This window comes from Sebastes umbrosus, chromosome 23 (genome assembly GCF_015220745.1).
Source record: "Sebastes umbrosus isolate fSebUmb1 chromosome 23, fSebUmb1.pri, whole genome shotgun sequence".
In the NCBI taxonomy this organism is placed as follows: domain Eukaryota; kingdom Metazoa; phylum Chordata; class Actinopteri; order Perciformes; family Sebastidae; genus Sebastes; species Sebastes umbrosus.
This window is the reverse complement of record NC_051291.1, coordinates 20347014-20366989: the sequence shown is the minus strand read 5'-3', so window position 1 is coordinate 20366989 and position 19976 is coordinate 20347014. Positions and strand designations below refer to the sequence as shown.

The 19976-nt window shown below is 41.6% G+C and overlaps 1 protein-coding gene across 3 annotated transcripts; it reads left to right on the top strand.

The window, feature by feature from the left end:
- The first annotated feature begins 468 nt into the window (after positions 1–468).
- Positions 469–19450, top strand: cped1 (cadherin-like and PC-esterase domain containing 1). Of its 3 annotated transcripts, none has more exons than XM_037760972.1 (22): positions 469–1534; positions 6053–6227; positions 9481–9575; positions 9656–9740; positions 10216–10294; positions 10373–10520; positions 10851–10981; positions 11464–11536; positions 11690–11839; positions 12179–12286; positions 12496–12656; positions 12739–12806; positions 13949–14135; positions 14305–14473; positions 15368–15467; positions 15602–15738; positions 16796–17016; positions 17092–17193; positions 17307–17394; positions 17480–17626; positions 18576–18704; positions 18923–19450. In XM_037760972.1, the coding sequence occupies exons 1-22, from the start codon at positions 1298–1300 to the stop codon at positions 19037–19039; spliced, it is 2907 nt and encodes a 968-aa protein (XP_037616900.1). In that variant the 5' UTR covers positions 469–1297; the 3' UTR covers positions 19040–19450. The 3 variants fall into 3 exon arrangements, with proteins under 3 accessions (XP_037616900.1, XP_037616899.1, XP_037616901.1); XM_037760971.1 differs by having other exon boundaries at positions 471–1534; positions 18576–18731; XM_037760973.1 differs by having other exon boundaries at positions 471–1534; positions 18576–19450.
- Positions 19451–19976: the final 526 nt, after the last annotated feature.

Genomic DNA, 19976 nt, shown 5'->3' with positions numbered 1-19976 from the left:
CTTTATCTGTTTTAGTTTATAAACTAAGAAAGACCCTTTACCTGTTCTTAGTTTACTGTGGGATAAACTAAGAAATACCCTTAATCTGTTCTTAGTTTATTCTGGGAGAATAAACTAAGAACAGATTAGTTCTTATTCTCCCAGTTTATATCTCCTTTATTATAAACTAATAGAGACCCTTTACCTGTTAAGAGTCTTTCTTAGTTTATCCCACAGTAAACTAAGAAAGACTGTTTATCTGTTCTAGTTTATAAACTAAGAAAGATGGTTAATCTGTGAGTGCTGGTGTGTTTTTTTACTCCCACTGGACACCGATACTGTTCAACATTTGGAGCCGTGCTCAGACTTTTAGTTGAGTATTTCTACACTATGGTATTAGAACTTTTACTGCAGTAAAAGATGGGAGTACTTCTTCCACCGCTGAGTAGGTAGTAGTAACACACACATACACATATATACATATACAGGGTGTGTGTGTATTCCATAAATAACTCCGAGTGTTTCAGCAGGAGGAGGAGGTGCTGACCTCCTAAAGAGCAGCAGATCACTTTCTACTAACCAGACTCCAGCTGAAGAACTGAAGAAACTCCCTGGATCCTGGTTCTGGTTCTGGTTCTGGTTCTGGGTGGAAAAGTAAAACCAGAGAAGAAGAAGAGAGTCCAGGTTGATCCGGACTGTAAGTCTGTGAAACTACTGCGTCTTGTTGTTTTCTTCTTCTTGTTCTCCTCCTCCTGCTGGATTTAAGTGAAACCAGATGGTCTCTCTCTGCCAGACTCCACTGGCGGGTCGGTTGTTTTTAAACTTCTCTCCGACCACACCAGACTTCATCCGCTTCTCCTCCGTTTTTAAACCTCGACTTCTAACGGATCTGTTTGGAGTTATTACAATCTCTTCTTCTATGACTCCGGTAGTACTGTGAGTCTTCATCAGCTGACAGGATTAAAAGAAGAAGACTGTGGAGGATAGCAGGAGGATAATTAGAGAAATTAAACCCACATGATCTCTCCGAGCAGGAGACTGGACGCAGTCCGACTCTGACTGCTGCGCACTCAGCGTCCTTCTGAAGATTTAGTGCGTTTTTAATCTTGACTCGTCATTGATGGAAGTTCTTTGGACTTTACAACCTGAGTGAATACTTCTCTCTGACTCTATGGATCCTATAGTAAATTCGGCATAAATATATTTCATCAGAAGGCTCAAGTAATTATAATAAACCCCCCTATAGTTATATTTACGTTAGGTGAGGAGATGAAGGAGATGAAGGAGATGAAGGTGATGAAGAGGAGGATGTGAAGTGATGCGGTGCCTCCTGAGGGACGCCGGGATGCTGCTCCGCCGCCGGTCCTGCTCTGGCCCGCTGCTGCTGCTGCTCGGGGTGGCGGTGTGTCTCTTCTACCAGACCCTGGTGGTGGCCCGGAACCGGCTCCGGTCCGGACCGCAACAACCCGCCGCCGACGTCCGCAGCAGGAAGCCGTCCGATGAAGTCCTGATGGAGGAGACCAGGAGGTTCATCTCTACTCTGGAGACTCTACAGGTGAGTTTTACCTGGGATGACGCTGTGATGACGCTGCTGTCACCATGGTTACAGGTTTATTCTAGTGTACTATTAGTATACTTCTGTAAAACTTAAAATAAGACAGTGTACTTTCAGTTTACTTTTTATGTACTTATCAGAGATATACTTAACAAAATTATACTTAAGAATACTTGGCTTATACTGACAAGTCTAAGTATACTCGGCTTATACTGAAAACTATACGGAAAAGTCTAAGTTTACTTAGCTTATGTCAGCAAGTATACAGAAAAGTTTAAGTGTACTTGGCTTATTCTGAAAAGTATACAGAAAAGTCCAAGTTTACTTAGCTTATACCAACAAGTATACAGAAAAGTCTAAGTGAACTTGGCTCATACCGAAAAGTATACAGAAAAGTCCTAATATATTTGGTTTATACTGAAAAGTATACAGAAAAGTCTAAGTGTACTTGGCTTATACCTAAAAGTATACAGAAAAGTCCAAGTATACTTGGCTTATACCAACAAGTATACAGAAAAGCCTAAGTGTACTTGGCAAATATAAAGAAAATCCAAGTATACTTGGCTTATACCGACAAGTATACAGAAAAGTCTTAGTATATTTGGCTTATATTGAAAAGTATTCAGAAAAGTATTATTACATTTGGATAAGTAGCCTACTGCAAGTATACTTGTAAAGAAAACTTGCAAGTATACTTGCAGTAAAAAAACTATTAAACTAGTAGTTTGAAGAAAGTATACTTTAAAGTGTACTTCCATAAACTAAAAAGTGGGCTATAAGTATATAAACTAACAGTATACCTATAAGTTCACTTGTAGTATAGTTCATAGTATAGTTGCAGTACAAAATACAACTTGGATGTAAACTAGTTGTGTACTCAGTTTATTACTCTTACATTAAAAGAATAAAGTGTACTTTAATAAATAAAAAAATGGGCCAATTTAGTCCCAAGAAGTACTGAAGTAGTACACTTATAAGTATACTACTAGTATATTGATATTAGTATACTTATTACATTAAGCATACTTGGGAATATACTTGAACTATACTTAAGTTTACTTCATAAAGTAAACTTGAAGTGTAGTTCTTTTTTTGTAAGGGTAACCCCACGCCACCAGACTCCATTTAAAATTCTGGCTTTTAAAGATAATTTATGCAGCAAATCTTTAACAACAGGCGTTAGAGCATCGGTTCATATGTTTTTACACTCTTTAGAATCTACCTACAGCAGGACTGTATCACCAAACTTCACTCAAAATCAGAGCATTTTAAAACTGGATTGGTTACAGCATGATCTAATGCTTTATTAGACTCATGGATCCATTTCATCTTCAATATGATATTTCATTACATTTCAAAATAATAATTTCACCAATTAATTTGAATATTACTCCAACACAAACCTTCACTAAAAGTTAAAAAGTATTTCATTAAAAACAACTGAATTTAACACTTTCGAACAGCCTGATTCACTCATTTATGGAGAAAACTAGCGTATCACCAAACTTCATTTAAAAACTGGGCATTTTAAGATTTGCTTGGTTGTGGGCAATACAACACATTTTAATATCTTATCAGACTCTTTGTTAATGTTCTCTGATAAATTTGGCATAAATATAATCAATCAGTAGTGTCTTTTTTTAATAAATCATAATAATAATAATAATAATAAATTGGATGTATATAGCGCCTTTCAGAAACCCAAGGACACTTTACAAAGGTGGCACACAAAATCATACGGATAAATAACACAGAGGAGAAACTATAGCTAAGTAATTAAAAGAGTGATATGTAGGAAGAGTCAGCTGAGATCATAGGCCTTGATGAACAGGTGGTGTTTGAGGTGTTTTTTGAAAGTGTCCAGGGATGAAGCATTTCTTATTTCAGGAGGGAGAGCGTTCCAGAGGGCGGGGGGCCGCGACACTGAAGGCTCTGTCGCCGAATGTTCTCAGCCGGGTAATTGTAATCTTACTCCAACACAACACACACCATTATTAAAGTTAAAAGCTGGTATAATAAGTGCTGTTTGGTGGAGTTGAAGTAAACAGACTTTACCAGAACCCCAACCTGACTCTTGAACTGTTGTCATTAATGTTTATTGGGCCTCTAAGCTTTAAACGGGAGATTTTTGAATGGAGTTCTGTCTGAGCAGTCCTGCTGGGTCAAGTCTCCTTCTGGCTCATTGTTCCATTATTTTTAGATCATGAGGGGATCAATGGCCGCGTGCACCAGGGTGTTATTTTACTGCAGGATGATTGACAGCTGCAGGGACCAATCAGACGCCTCCGTTCAGAGTAGGTGTGTGTGTTGGGTATTTTAAGTACCAGCGTCCCTGATATAAATATTAGTGCCATTAATGAGCTGAGGATCTAGTTCCTGACAGATAACTGAGTGTAAACTGGCAGCTGACACACACACACACACACACACACACATAGTGTGAGGCTGTGAGTCTTGTCGCTGGTGTGTGTTTGGTTTATTTTATGACACCAGTAAAACCTTCAGCTGTTTAAAGGAGCAGTTTGTCTCAACCTGTCATTTGTTGCTAGAATGAATGAAGACACATTTAGATGCCAGTGTTCAGGTACATTTTTACACATTTAACACGTAAATATCGAGATGACTATAGAAGGAACATATATATTTAAATATATTAAGATAAAGCTGCTGTAGATTTCTTTCCATTGACTTTGTATTGAGTGACAGTTGTGAGTGTTTTTACAGCTGAAGCTGACAGTTAACTTAACTCAACCTGCTGCATGTTGTTGATCCTCTCTCTACTTTATTAGTTTAAAACAGATGTTTATTTAGGACTCAGAGGGTCCTGAAGGCTTCCTACTACTATGATGTTTAGCTTTAAAACATATAAAATCATGTGAATACTCACTAAGTTATATTTACTCTGCAGTAACTTGTAAAATGCCCTCAAAAATATAAATAGATAAAAAAAATAAATGCAAAAAAAAAAGATAACTTGATAAAAATAAATAAATATGCCCTTAAATGTACTAACAATCATATATAAAATATACGTAGGCATTAAAATTATTTATTTATTTTTAATTAATAATATAAATTTCATTGAATGTGCTTCTTTATTTATTCACCTTTGTATTAATCCCCCTATTTATCTACTTTATTATGATGATGATGATGATGATGATGATGATGATGATGATGATGATGATGATGATGTCTCGGTTCATCAGTCTGTGGTATGAGACCTCGTTAGTTTCTGTTTGTGGACACAAAGTTCAGCTTCATCGTCCTCCAGTCCTTCAGATAACACAGTACTTTATACTTCACTACGTGTGTGTGTGTGTGTGTGTGTGTGTGTGTGTGACACAGTACTTTATACTTCACTATGTGTGTGTGTGTGTGTGTGTGTGTGTGTGTGTGTGTGTGTGTGTGTGTGACACAGTACTTTATACTTCACTATGTGTGTGACGCAGTACTTTATACTTCACTATGTGTGTGACACAGTACTTTATACTTCACTATCTGTGTGACACAGTACTTTATACTTCACTATGTGTGTGACGCAGTACTTTATACTTCACTATGTGTGTGACGCAGTACTTTATACTTCACTACGTGTGTGACGCAGCACTTTATACTTCACTACGTGTGTGACGCAGTACTTTATACTTCACTATGTGTGTGACGCAGCACTTTATACTTCACTATCTGTGTGACACAGTACTTTATACTTCACTATGTGTGTGACACAGTACTTTATACTTCACTATGTGTGTGTGACGCAGCACTTTATACTTCACTATGTGTGTGACACAGTACTTTATACTTCACTATCTGTGTGACGCAGTACTTTATACTTCACTACGTGTGTGACGCAGTACTTTATACTTCACTATCTGTGTGACACAGTACTTTATACTTCACTACGTGTGTGACACAGTACTTTATACTTCACTACGTGTGTGATGCAGTACTTTATACTTCACTACGTGTGTGACACAGTACTTTATACTTCACTACGTGTGTGACACAGTACTTTATACTTCACTATGTGTGTGACGCAGTACTTCATACTTCACTATGTGTGTGACGCAGTACTTTATACTTCAGACTGAATAGATATAAATGACATGACTAAAGTTTAGAGTAAAGAAGAGGTTCTGGTGTTTGTTGGTTGGTTCTGTTGGTCCTGAACTCTAACAGACTGAAGTCAGACAGAAAACAGGAAGTGGGCCAACTTGCTTTCACCAGCATGGACATTAACTGACTACAGATCAGATCTGAACTCTGAAACACTGGAACTAAAGAACTACAGGAAATAAAAACACTGAAACACACTGGAACTAAAGAACTACAGGAAGTAAAAACACTGAAACACACTGGAACTAAAGAACTAGAAGCTAGGCTAACAGTTTCCCTCTATCTTCATGCTTTGTGCTAAGCTAGGCTAACAGTTGCCCCTGCCTCCAGTCTTTATGCTAAGCTAGGCTATTAGTTTGAACAGTTAACATCAGTGTTTTCCTCCTCTGTCTCCCTCAGATTCAGGTATGGTCCCAGCGGCCCCCCCGGCGGTGGTGGGCGGTGGTTCTGACGGGTCGACACCTGGTCTCTGACCCCGAGGTCCAGCTGTACCAGCAGGTCCTGCAGCAGATGGGCTATGAGGTCCAGCTGTCCAGATACGCCGAGACCAGCAGCTTCCTCAGAGCCAACCACGGTAACAATAGGCTGTTTAACCTGAATAAATAAATAATAAATACGTAGATAAATATAAAATTATTATTTTTTATACTATTAAATAAATAAAAATAAATACATAAATAAATAAAAGGGGAAATTAAACAGAAGAGTAAATAAATAAGGGAATTAATGCAAATATAAATAATTAAAGAAGTAAATTAAAACAGAAATATCAGTTTATGTCACATTTTATCAATTAATTAATGGCTACATACAGTACATGTTATTTCTGCTACATTTAATGACATTTATTTATTCAGTGAGTTCATAAAGAAGTTTGGTTTGATTCATGTTCACACACACTGATGTTTAACAGTGTGTGTGTGTGTGTGTGTGTGTGTAGTAGTAGTAGTTTAGTTTGGGTGGAGACTTCCTGTCACACTAACAGCTGCAGGACTAAATGGAAAAAACACTTTAAACAGCAGAGAGGAGAGAGACTTTAAAACACCTTAAAACTGACCACAACATATGAAACCAGATATCAAATCTATATTTAATATCTATATAAATGAGTTATAGTTATAAAATCTATATTTAATATCTATACAGAGAGGAGTCTGTATTTTAGTTTATGATTCAACACATTATCAAATAACATTCGGGAGGTGATGTTTCTACCAGCAGGTGAAGAAGAAACAGACTGAGAGTGTTTTATCACTGAGAGAACAGCTGATCTCAACTATAATCAATATGAACCTTTATTCATCCAGTCAATCTGCACTCTGGTTTTAATCAGTGTCCTGTTCCAGATTATATATATATATATATATATATATATAGTACTTATTATTCATACATCTGTGTACTTACTATATAATATACAGTAGTTCACATCATGGCTGCCACAGTGAACGACCTCTTGTGTACAAATATTTGCACATTTCACTAATAAAGTGTAAAACAAACAAAACGGAGACGACTGAAGACAGAGTTTATCTGCAGACAGAAGTAAAAGCTCCAGATGATTCAGTGATTTCTATAAAACCAAAATAGAACCCAACATTTATAGATCTGAGTTCCTGCTGCTGCTCCGCTCCGTCGTCTCTCTGTGTTGGTGGACTAACTTCATGTTTTCAGTCACAGTTTGGGCCAAAACTCCCAGCAGAGCGTTTCCTGTTTCCTCCACAATCACTTCCACATGTTCCCGCTTTGTCTCCATATATGGTCAAACTCCTTTTGTTTTGACAGGCTACTTCCTGTTTCTCTCTCTCTCTCTGCCTGCTCTTCTTTAGTTCTTTTATTTTGACAGCAACATGAAATAAAGTTCATGAACTTAAATCACATGATGAACCAACATTCCTGCTGCTCGTCTGTGTGTTGGCCTGTTGGCGGAGGGGGGGGGGGTTCTGAGGACTACAGGAAGTGAAGGGTTGAGAGCTCTTGAGATCTATGGGACGTATTTATTAGTGCGTTATATGGCGTTTATTAAGATCATGGGTTTATAAAGAGAAGCAGGTACAGCGTTGGAGGCGGGGCCTCGTTCAAAGTTGCTCAGTGGCACAAAAAAGTTCAACCTCCCATCATATAATTGTATAAATCTCTGTGGTTTCAGGTGCGACTTCCTGTCTGTGTCTCCGTGGTTACAGGTGTGACTTCCTGTCTGTGTCTCCGTGGTTACAGGTGTGACTTCCTGTCAGTGTCTCTGTGGTTACAGGTGTGACTTCCTGTCTGTGTCTCTGTGGTTACAGGTTTAACTTCCTGTCTGTGTCTCCGTGGTTACAGGTTTGACTTCCTGTCTGTGTCTCCGTAGTTACAGGGTTGCGTTCGAATAGTCCTTTTTGCTTAGGAAGGTTCCTAACGAAGTGAAATGACCCGGAAGTACCTCAGTAGCTGCCATGATAAGAGCTGTTCGAATTCACCAAATGCTGAGGAAAGGAGCTTCAATTCTTCCATTATTATCTCCTTTAGCAGAGGATACGCTGGAGCATCCTTTACCAAAGGAAAAGAGAGAATAACATCCCACAATTCCTTGCGGCCGCAGTATTAAAAGTGACGCACCATTCGGCCGTTCATGATAACAAACAATATGCTTATGTTGCATATTTTTTTCATAACCTCATACACTAATTGGGATTCATGTTTAATATGAGTGGACAGTGACAACCATTTTGTTTCACTTTATTTTTAATTAATTATTTATTTGGAACATGTAACAAATACCTCAGTAAAAACAAAACAAGAATAACTAATAAAATGAACAGTAAACAACCAATTAACAAATAATCAACATAAATAAATATTACATGTCACAAAAGAAGTAAGAAGAAGTATATGGTCCTACACCTTCTCCATAACTCCAACAATGAACTCAATATTTATCATATATTTCTTTGTTTATTTCAATTCCAACCTTGGTAATGAAGTGATGTTTTTCACCGGTTGTCCACGTTAAGTCAGATAATCCTTTTTTATATGTTGATGTAAAGTGTTCCAGCAGCAGGAGGACCTGTGGTATCTCTCTTTCACACACCGTGGGTGAAGCAGCCTGTCACTGAAATACCTATTTAAGAACGCACGGGGGGAGCAGCGCCTTTTGTAGTCCGTCTTCAGAACATTGTAGTTTCACCACAGCAGACCTGCGTCACTAACATCCGCCTCCATCGCATCATAATTACGGAGCCTAGTGAAAGTGCAGTCAGATTCTCTGAACACCACAGTTGTCTTTTCCTAAGTCCCTCTGAATTTTCCTTCTTGTCTTTCCTTGACCTCATGACGTTTTCCATCGAGGTCAAGGAAAAGTGGTTAGGAATATACGTTAGGAGGTCATTTTTTGACTTTTCAAACGAAACCCTGGTGTAACTTCCTGTCTCTCCGTGGATACAGGTGTGACTTCCTGTCTGTGTCTCTGTGGTTACAGGTGTAACTTCCTGTCTGTGTATCTGTGGTTACAGGTGTAACTTCCTGTCTGTGTCCCCGTGGTTACAGGTGTAACTTCCTGTCTGTGTCTCCGTGGTTACAGGAGTGACTACCTGTCTGTGTGTCCGTGGTTATGGGTGTAACTTCCTGTCTGTGTCTCCGTGGTTACAGGTGTAACTTCCTGTCTGTGTCTCCGTGGTTACAGGTGTAACTTCCTGTCTGTGTCTCCGTGGTTACAGGTGTAACTTCCTGTCTGTGTCTCTGTTGTTACAGGTGTAACTTCCTGTCTGTGTCTCCGTGGTTACAGGTGTAACTTCCTGTCTTGTCTCCATAGTTACAAGTGTGACTTCCTGTCTGTGTCTCCATGGCTACAGGTGTGAGTGGGTGGAGCCTGTTGCTGTGTCTCAGTAGTTCAGAGAGAAGCTGTCTGAGGAGAATCTCCTTCTCTCACCTGCAGCATCATCAGACGGTGAGACTCACCTGTACATCAGAGAGTCAATTGGTGTTACCTGAGTCCTTCTGGACTCACTTGTGTCTCTGTGTCCTCAGGTGAACTTGTTGCCCGGGGTGATGGAGGCGTTCTCTGATGCAGGTGGAGGTCTCTGTCACTTCTTCACTCATTCACACCTGACAGGTGAGTCATAAAGGAAACACTTCACGTGTTACCAGTCCAGGTAACATGTAACCTGTCCAGGTGAGTCACACAGGAAACGGTTCACGTGTTACCTGTCCAGGTAACATGTAACCTGTCCAGGGGAGTCACACAGGAAACGGTTCACGTGTTACCTGTCCAGGTAACATGTAACCTGTCCAGGGGAGTCACACAGTAAACAGTTCATGTGTTACCTGTCCAAATAGTTGCCTGTCCAGGTGAGCATAAAATAAAGCACTTGATGGTCAAAGTTTAAAGTTATGACATCTTCTTTACCACTGTCACATGATCTGTACTCATCCAATCAGATGAGGTATTTACTTTTTTTTCAAAATAAGAGCTCACTGCCATTGAAGGTGACTTCAGGTGAGACTTTATGTGTAAATTCTTGTAAATAAAGTTTATTTTGAAGCCGACAGGTGTGACTCAGGTACCTGTTTGTGTTCCACTGTGTCAGGATCTGAATTACCCATGAGGCCACATGCCTGTGGATCGACCAATCAGAAGCTGCCATTTCCTCAGGACTCAGTGGACAGGTGAGAACGTTGTCTCAGTCAGGTGAGCTTCAGTCTGATCACATGTTCACTGTTTCATCTTCTTCTCCTGTCTGACAGTCACTCACCTGTCGGAGCCCCGCCTCCTGCTCTGGTTGCCATGGTGAATGTTTACGTCCTGGTGACATCAGTAAAGCCGCTGACTTCCTTCCTGCATGACATCAGCGTGGTGACGACCAATCAGGAGCAGCGGGGGCGGCCCACGAAGGTAAAACACCTATTGTTTTATTTTATTCTTCTTTTTGCATTTTATTCTTTTTCTAGGAAAGTTTTTAATTTATTTCATTTTAATTTAAACGTTTTTCCTCTTGTTTCCTTTTTAATTTTACATTTTATTCTTTTTCTATTAAAGTTTTTAATGTAAAAATGTTTTCTTGCTCATTTTTAATTTTACATTTTATTCTTTTTCTTGGAACGTTTTTAATTTATTTCATTTTAATTTCAAAATTGTTTCTTCTTGATGTTGTGGTCAGTTTTTCTCTGTAGGAGTTGATTAACTGGCGTGTTTAACACTCTGCTGCCCTCTGCTGGTCTCCAGCTCAGGAACTTCCTGCTGCAGCAGCTGGGACCAGCCACTTCTCATGATGCTTTCGGGCAGATCAAGAAGGTGATAGGTGACGTGCTGCAGGCCGCTGTGTCCACCGATGAGAAGCAACAAACGCTCAGCAGGTAAAATAAACAACAACTTTCCTGTTTTTATCATCAACATGTTCACCTGCTCACACCCGAGATTACTGACCAATCACAAGACCGGACAAACAGCTGTAACGTTTGAGGAACTATTTATTTTAATTTTAATTTTAATTTTATTTTTTTTATGTTTTATCTTTATTATTTATTTATTTATTCATTCATTTATTTTTATTTTTATTTTTTTATGTATATATTTTTTACATTCCGTTTATATTAGTAAAGCATTTATTAAGTTTATATTTTAATATTTTATATACTATATTAAGTATTTGTTCATAATTACCAGATAATTTGTAACATCACATTCACTATATTATTTTTAATTCACATTTTAGACTGCTCCAGACAGGAAGTGTTAAACACTTTGAAATACTGTACAGGAATGTCATTAGAAACATTTCTCCCAGCATGTGAAGGATCTGATTATTGATTGATGGATTATTGATTGTGCGTTCCAGGTGTGTGTTGTGTTACCAGCTGTTGACCTTCACTCTGCTCTTCAGCGGCTCCATCACACCTGTCGTATTCCAGGTAAGACCTCACCGTCTGTTGACTCCATTTTTCTTTAGGTGAATTGTCGGTAGACGTCCACCAGAGGTCAGCGTTACCTCAGCTGCTCTGTGATTGGTCAGGAACATCCTCCGCTGCTCTCTGATTGGTCAGGAACATGTTTTTCTTCTTCAGGTGGAAACTGATCTGGCGTTTTCTTCTCTGAGGGATGACACGTTTGATGGACAGATCACCAAAGACCTGATCCTGGAGGACACGCTCCACTTCCTGCACCTGTCCTCAGAGACACACCTGTCCTCAGAGACACAGACGGAGGGCAGACAGGTGAGACAATAGTTTTATTTGTTTAACTGTGTTGAAATTAATCACTTTTTGTTAAATAAAATGTGTCCAGAATAAACTGAATAAAATCAGTTCATTCAGCAGATTCTTCACATAAATGAAGAAGTTTATGTTTAAATATTAAAGTCTTAAACATTTGTGATTTTAGAAATATTGTTTTCCTCTCAGAAAGGTATTTTTACCTTACTCTCATGTCTGTTTTTAAACCCCTTTGTCTTCGTCTGTCTCTGTGTGTCTGTCTCTGTCTCTGTGTGTCTGGTTGTCTGTCTCCATCTGTCTCTGTCTCTGTCTCTGTCTGTGTGTGTGTCTCTGTGTGGACAGTACGGTGGCTGCAGAGGGACACACGGCGGCGTCTGTTTGTCAGAAGACGAGTTTCTTCTTCTGCTTCAGTTTCAGCGGCGGATGAAAACGCCTTCAGCTTTTCAACTGGTAATAAAATAATATACTGTATACGTTAATGGGACACCAATCACCAAGAGGATGCAGATATATATATATATATACTGCATATATATATATATATATATAGTACTTTTATTGTCATGGTGACCATGTTGGACACCAGTAGAAACAGAACTATGAGCTTCACTCTTTTCCTGCTTTCATATTATGTGTTCTCTCTCTCTCTCTCTCTGTAGTTGTATCCCAGCACCTCCTCCTCCTCCTCCTCCTCTTCCTCCTCTTCCTCTTCTTCCTCTTCTTCGTCGTCCTCCTCCTCCTCCTCTGGTCCTCTGGGTGTCTCTGGTCTCCTGATGAGGATCAGTCGTTACTACGAGCTCCAGAGGAACCAGAGCAACAGGTGGGACATCACTCTGTAAATCAGCTCCTTATCATTAGAGATGACATGATGATGATGATGATGATGATGATGTTCTCTGCAGAACTGATGAAGAACAGACCAATCAGGAGTCAGCTCTGTCTTCTTCACTGGATGGGTCTGACAGTAGAGGTGAGACGCTGGTTTAATATTCATACATATAACAGCTGGATCCACATGTGGTGGGTTGGGGTCTAGATTCGCGGATGTAAACAGGAAGTATACGGTTGCCATAGAGAGGTGAAGTCCCGCCCCTTTTGTAAATATGTACGGTAGGGGCGGGACTTCACATCTTTATGGATTCAGTGAGTTACACTCTCAGCTACTATAGAAAAATAAATGAATAAATAAATATGTCATTAAATGTAGAAAAAATTATATTAAAAATAAATTAATTGATCAAATGTGTTGATTTTTCTGTTTAAATTTGCTACCTTTTTGATATATCTTTGTATTAATTCCCTTATTTATTTACCTTTTTTCATTTTCCCTTTTATCTATTTATTTATGTTTGCATTTTTTTTTTTTATTTTATATTTATTTTTAAATGTATGTATTTACTTATTTACTTTATTTATTTATGTCTTTCTTTCTTTAAAAAAAAATCTAAATAAATGCCAAAATAGAGGAATAAACAAAATATGAATGCAAAATAAATAAATAAATTTAAAAATTAATTAAAAAAGAAATACATAAATAAATATAAGGGAAAATTAAACTAGAGTAAATAAATAAGGGAATTAATACAAAGATAAATTAATAAATAAATACATACATTTAAAAATAATTATAAAAGAAATGCAAATATAAATAAATACAGAATAAATGCAAAAAAGAATCAATCAATCAAAAAATTAATAAAAAAAATAGATAAATGAATAAAAGGGGAAAATTTAACAGAAGTGTAAATAAATAAGGGAATTAATACAAAGATAAATAAATAAAGAAGCAAATTAAAAACAAAAATATCAATTTATGTCACATTTGATCAATTAATTAATGGCTACATTTATTTTTTATATTATTTTTGCTATATTTAATGACATATTTAATTATTTATTGATTCATTTATGTATATACATTACATACATTTATTATATACATATATATTTATTAATTTATTATTGATGGCAGGTTTCGTCCTCCATAGGTTACTACACTGAGTCTGTATTAGTCTTAATGTAGTCAGAGTGTCCTCAGTAAGTGGATGAACAGACTACGATCACTGATTACTGTGTTTTAACTGGCTGGTTGTATGTCTCTGTGTGGACCAGGTCCCTGTGTGGACCCCCACCTCAGACAGATCTACAGCGACCCCCCCCTCACCCTGACCCCGCCATTCAGCCCCCGGGTGAAGGAGTACCGGGCCGAGGTGGCCTTCGACACGGTGACGGTTCGAATCCGTCCTGAGCCCGTCAGCTCGGCCTGCCGGGTCCACCTGGACGAGCACCGAGGCCCCAGGTGAGACCGGGACCCTGACCTCTGACCTCACAGCTCACATGATTGCTGATTGATTAGAATCTGGAGGTCAAAGGTCAAATGTCACGTTTTTGTCCATAACTCAATAATTGGTGAATGTCCAACAGGATGACATGATGTGGTGATGACACGTTGGTGTTCTCGTCTTCAGGATGGCGAACTACCCGGTCGGCCTCGGCAACAGCAGGATCAGCATCCTGGTGACGGACGACGCCCAGTCGGAGCCCGTTGTCATGACGATCTACACCGTCCACGTGTACCGCGAGAGCCGACCCAGTCTGCCCATGTTTGGGGATCATGTGACCTGCAGCTTCGTGCAGGTGGGTCAGCTGCTCTCCTATTGGCTGCTGGGCTAGAGCTCTGGGTCTGGAGCTCTGGGTCTGGAGCTTTGGGTCTGGAGCTCTGGGTCTGGAGCTCTGGGACTGGAGCTCTGGGTCTGGAGCTCTGGGACTGGGTGTGGGTGTGGGTCTGGATCTGGATCTGGGCGGGTCGCTTGCTGTGTGATGAAAGCGGGCGGCAGTGTGGAGCTCTGGATCTGGAGCTCTGGTTCTGGGACTGGGTGTGGGTGTGGGTGTGGGTGTGGGTGTGGGTCTGGGTCTGGGCCTGGGCCGGCCGCTTGCTGTGTGATGAAAGCGGGCGGCGGTGTGTTTGGCGGCGGCGGCGGTGATGTCAGAGCAGCGTCCCGTGACTCTGAGCTCAGGTACGAACAAGAAAATCCCTGTTAAGTTTTCTTGTTGCACTTTGTTGTGAGCTGCGACGCCGCCGTGAGGAATGTGGCACCACCGCGGCAAAACCTGCAGCAGAAGAAGAGTGTGTGTGTGTGTGTGCGTGCGTGTGTGTGACGGCGGCGGCGGCTCTGATGTCGGGGCTAGACGTGGCGGCTCCCACGGGGCCTCTGAGCTCAGCCGGTCGGGGTTTATTTGACCTCTGACCTCTGACCAGAGAGGAGGACGCTCGCCATACATCTGTGACACAAAAGAAGAACGCTTTGATTTAAAAGAGAGAAGAAGAAGAAGAAGAAGAACAGAAGAAGAGAAAGAGGTCAATGATGAGGACGGGGAGAGGAGGAGAAGAACCAGATCTTCTGCTCTACATACTCAACATGTGTTCTATCGTTCTACAGACTTTAGTGGGAATTAACTGGAGTTTTTATCTGAGACGTCCTCACTTCCTGTCTCACCTCCACACTTCCTGTCCTCCTCTGTGTGTTTCAGGACTGTGGTCTGCTGGTTCAGCCTGGTCGGTCCTGTGGTCTCCAGCCTCTCTTCAGGACTCAGAGTTCACTTCAGACCTGCACCTCAGGACACGAACCAGGTCTGAATACACATCAACACTTTCACATTCTGCTCTGTCTCACCTGTCCGTCTCACCTGTCTGTCTCACCTGTCTGTCTCTCAACTGTCTGTCTCTCACCTGTCTGTCTCACCTGTCTGTCTCACCTGTCTCAGGTCAGTGGGTGGTTCCGTGTCTCAGCTGTTCTGACAACAGGACGTGTGATTGGAGGGAGGTTGCCTGGCAACCAGACGGCTGTTACCACCCGTTAGTGGAGCGCCCCCTGCTGCAGGACTGTCTGACGGACAGGAAGGTGACCTTCATTTAAACGTTTAACGGTGGTCCAACATGTGGTCCAACACCTGGTCCAATATGTGGTCCAACACGTGGTCCAACACGTGGTCAAACACGTGGTCCAACATGTGGTCCAACATGTGGTCCAACACCTGGTCCAATATGTGGTCCAACAAGTGGTCCAACACCTGGTCCAACATGTGGTCCAACACCTGGTCCAACATGTGGTCCAACACCTGGTCCAACATGTGGTCCAACACGTGGTCCAACACTTCGTCCAACATGTGGTCCAACATGTGGTCCAACACCTTGTCCAACATGTGGTCCAACACATGGTCCAACACCTGGTCCAACACCTGGTCCAATATGTGGTCCAACACCTGGTCCAACACCTGGTCCAACACCTGGTCCAACACCTCATCCAACATGTGGTCCAACATGTGGTCCAACACCTGGTCCAACACCTGGTCCAACACCTGGTCCAACATGTGGTCCAACACCTGGTCCTACACCTGATCCAACATGTGGTCCAACACGTGGTCCAACATGTGGTCCAACATTTGGTCCAACACCTGGTCCAACATGTGGTCCAACACCTGGTCCAACACTTGGTCCAACATGTGGTCCAACACGTGGTCCAACACTTGGTCCAACATGTGGTCCAACATGTGATCCAACACCTTGTCCAACATGTGGTCCAACACCTGGTCCAACATGTGGTCCAACACGTGATCCAACATATGGTCCAACATGTGGTCCAACACCTGGTCCAACATGTGGTCCAACATGTGGTCCAACACCTGGTCCAACATGTGGTCCAACATGTGGTCCAACACCTGGTCCAACACCTGGTCCAATATGTGGTCCAACACCTGGTCCAACATTATGTCCAACACCTGGTCCAACATGTGGTCCAACATGTGGTCCAACACCTGGTCCAATATGTGGTCCAACACCTGGTCCACCATTATGTCCAACAACTGGTCCAACACCTGGTCCAACATGTGGTCCAACACCTGGTCCAACATGTGGTCCAACATGTGGTCCGGTGTTTGAATCCTCCCGTCTCTCCTCAGGTGTTGTTTATCGGCGACTCAACCAATCGTGGGATGATGTACTTCCTGATGGAGCGGGTGAACTCCAGTCTGGAGGACTGGGGGAAAGCTCACGACACGCTGGTCTACAGGAACCTGAACGGGGTCCGGACTGTGGTCAGCTACTCGTATTATCCTCAGTTCTGGTTGGAGAAGAACCAGAGGCCCACCTTCAGAAAGGCTCTGCTGCAGCTGATCGACAGGTGAGAGGGAAGAAGACGCTGCTGGAGTATTAATGAGAGGTCACGTTTAGGTGCTGATGAGTTTCTTCCCTGAAGGTCACGACCTCTGGTGAACTCTAACCTGACGGTCCTGGTTGTGGGAGGAGTCCAGTGGCTCAACACCGATCACCTGAGGACAGTCAGAGAGGTGCTGAACAGGTGAGCAGCTCATACATCCAATAATACCAAAACATTTAAAATGAATATAGTTTTATTCCTACGATGACAACGATGGTCACTTTCCTCCTCCTCCTCCTCCTTCTCCTCCTCAGAGAGTCTCTCAGTGATGTCCTGGTGGTGGTGAAATCTTTGGGGATGGGTTTCCATCTTCCTGTAGATGGGATCCGGTCTCTCAGCCTGGTAGGTTTCTGTTTCCTGTCCTGCTGCGTTACAAACACGGCGCCATGTTTAAGTTGTTCTACATCACATGGGTCTGTTGTTTCAGAAAGAGATCCAGGATCTCTACAGAGAGAACCAGAACATCATCACCACAGCAAAGCATCATGGGTACGAAGTCATCGACACATTCAGCATCACGATGGGTCGATACAAAGAGTTCCTGCAGGGACGATGTGCCTGCCACTTTCATGAGGTAACACAGCTTCATACTGTATATCACATAATAATATCTTTATTGATCCCTTCAATTGACCCTTTTAATGATGACGTCATGATGAGGTCACGGTGTTAGCTGGAGGCTAAACAAAGGAAAGACTGGAGGCTAACACTAGCAGTGGGCTAAAGTTACATATCTAAAATTTCATCTTGCTGTGTTGTTGGGTGCCAGAATCCAGATATCACATACATTTGAGATGACAAACTGTGATTCGAGGCTTTAGCGAGCTATAATATCAGAGAAACGTTTCAGAGATGGAGAGTAAATGTTGCTAATATTTAGCCTTCTGCTAACCGCAGCCAAAGCAATGAGTTGTTAAATTTGACTCATTTAGCAACTGGCTAGTTAGCTAGCTACCTTGCTAATTCCAGCATGCTACAGAAAATGAGCCCAACAGCGGACAGCGCTGGGTCACGGTCCCTCTGGCTCACTCCTCGCCGCTAGGAGACTACTTCACCAGGAGGAGAGCAGGCGTTAGCTAGCTAGCTTGTCAGTCTCCGGACAAGCTAGCTAGCTAACTAGACAGTTCCAGAGACAGAAAAGCTAGCTAGTCTCAAACTTTATGCAGATGATACACAACTGTATATCTCAGAATTTATTTTTCATATTTCTGTTTTTTCCACTCACATTTTTATGTGCAAATTGAAGATGTGTCTATAAACCGGTCAATGAAAGCACAGCGTCTAAAGTCCAGATTTGATCAAATCAGAAGGATTTTAATCTCCAGATTTAGTAAAGTTTCATCTCTACCGAAGAGAACTGTGAGCCAATGAAATGTCAGCTTTCTTCTAATGATTCAAGTCTAAAAAACATCCACTGAACCTGATCAGAAATGGACCAATCAGAGAAGGCGTGATACCACCAATCAATGAACCTCGTTAACAAATATTAAAACCAGGTGCTGTCTCTTGTTCTGCTGTCACAGGTGGAGAAGTTTTGGTCCCCCGGGCTTTCAGACGACTCAACATCCACAACAAACGGAACCAGAACCAGATCCTCCAGAACTAGACCTGAACTCAGCAGCCAATCAGCCGTGCCGGACACGGAGCATGAGGTGTGGCCTAAAGCTTCATCCTATCATGTGAGAGGACCAGTGAACCAGGTGTACTCTGAGATCCTGCTGAGCCGCCTATGTCCCAGAACCAGTAACTAAACACCTGTGTGTGTGTGTGTGTGTGTGTGTGTGTGTGTGTGTGTGTGTGTGTGTGTGTGTGGGTGCGTGGGTGCGTGATTGCGCGTGTGCGTGCGCGTCACGGTTACCTTGCTTGGCAGCTGGATTCTCGCGATGGCACGAGATCACACGAGAATCCATCTCGCCAGGCTTCGAGTAATGCGTTTGTGTTCGGACCAATCAGTGAGGAGCTACTGCAGCCAGGGGGCGTGGCTTAGGGGCGTGGCTTAGGTGTGTGACGCAACGATGGAGAGGCGACCGACTGTTGGTTCTACACAACAACGGCGGCTCCTGAAGAGGTTAGCGTAGCTGCTGCTATAGCATCAGTTCTATCGAACTGGAGTAAAAACATGCTTTCACTCTTCTCCTGACTGGCTTCAGCTAGAGTTTGATTGACAGATGGTCCATCCAATCACCTGCCTGGCATTCTTTGAAAGTGCCCGCCCTTTTCCAAACAGTTTCCAAACCATGTGACGGGTCAGGTTCGCGTCACAGTGCTGACGATGCTCCGCTGAAAGATGAATTAAAGAGTCCACGTTTCTTCTCCAGGTGGACTCGGAGGTGTCATCGTACTCTACTTATTATTTAGTGATTTTCAAAATAAAACAAGTTCTTAAAGTGACAAAAAAGAAAACTTCCAGAGTTTAAGGTCCAAGGTGAAAACATATCTTAACACATTTCTCTAAAACAATAAGAGACACAACATCACTTTTCTGCACTAGAAGCTCTACAGTGTGCGCCATAGAGATTATAATCTGCACTACGGTGATTTTCATCTCTCCTGATTCTGCTCGTTACTGATGTCAATATTTAGTAGCAGCTGGTTGGTGATGCACATGTTAGCTTCAAATGCACTAATTAGAATTAGAATATAGTAATAGTACTAGCATTAATTAGTGTATAAAGTTCACTGGCTGGTTTTAGTGCACACTAGCTACTTTCATATTCATCCTAACACGTTTCTGATGTGTACTAACTAGTTTCCTATGCATACTAGCTAGTTTCCTATGCATACTAACTAGTTTATTATGCATACTAACTAGTTTCATATACATACTAACTAGTTTTATATGACGATAGCTAGTCCGTAGTGCTCACAAGGTAGTTTTTAGTACACAATAACTAGTCTCTGATGCACACTAGTTTCTTCTGTGT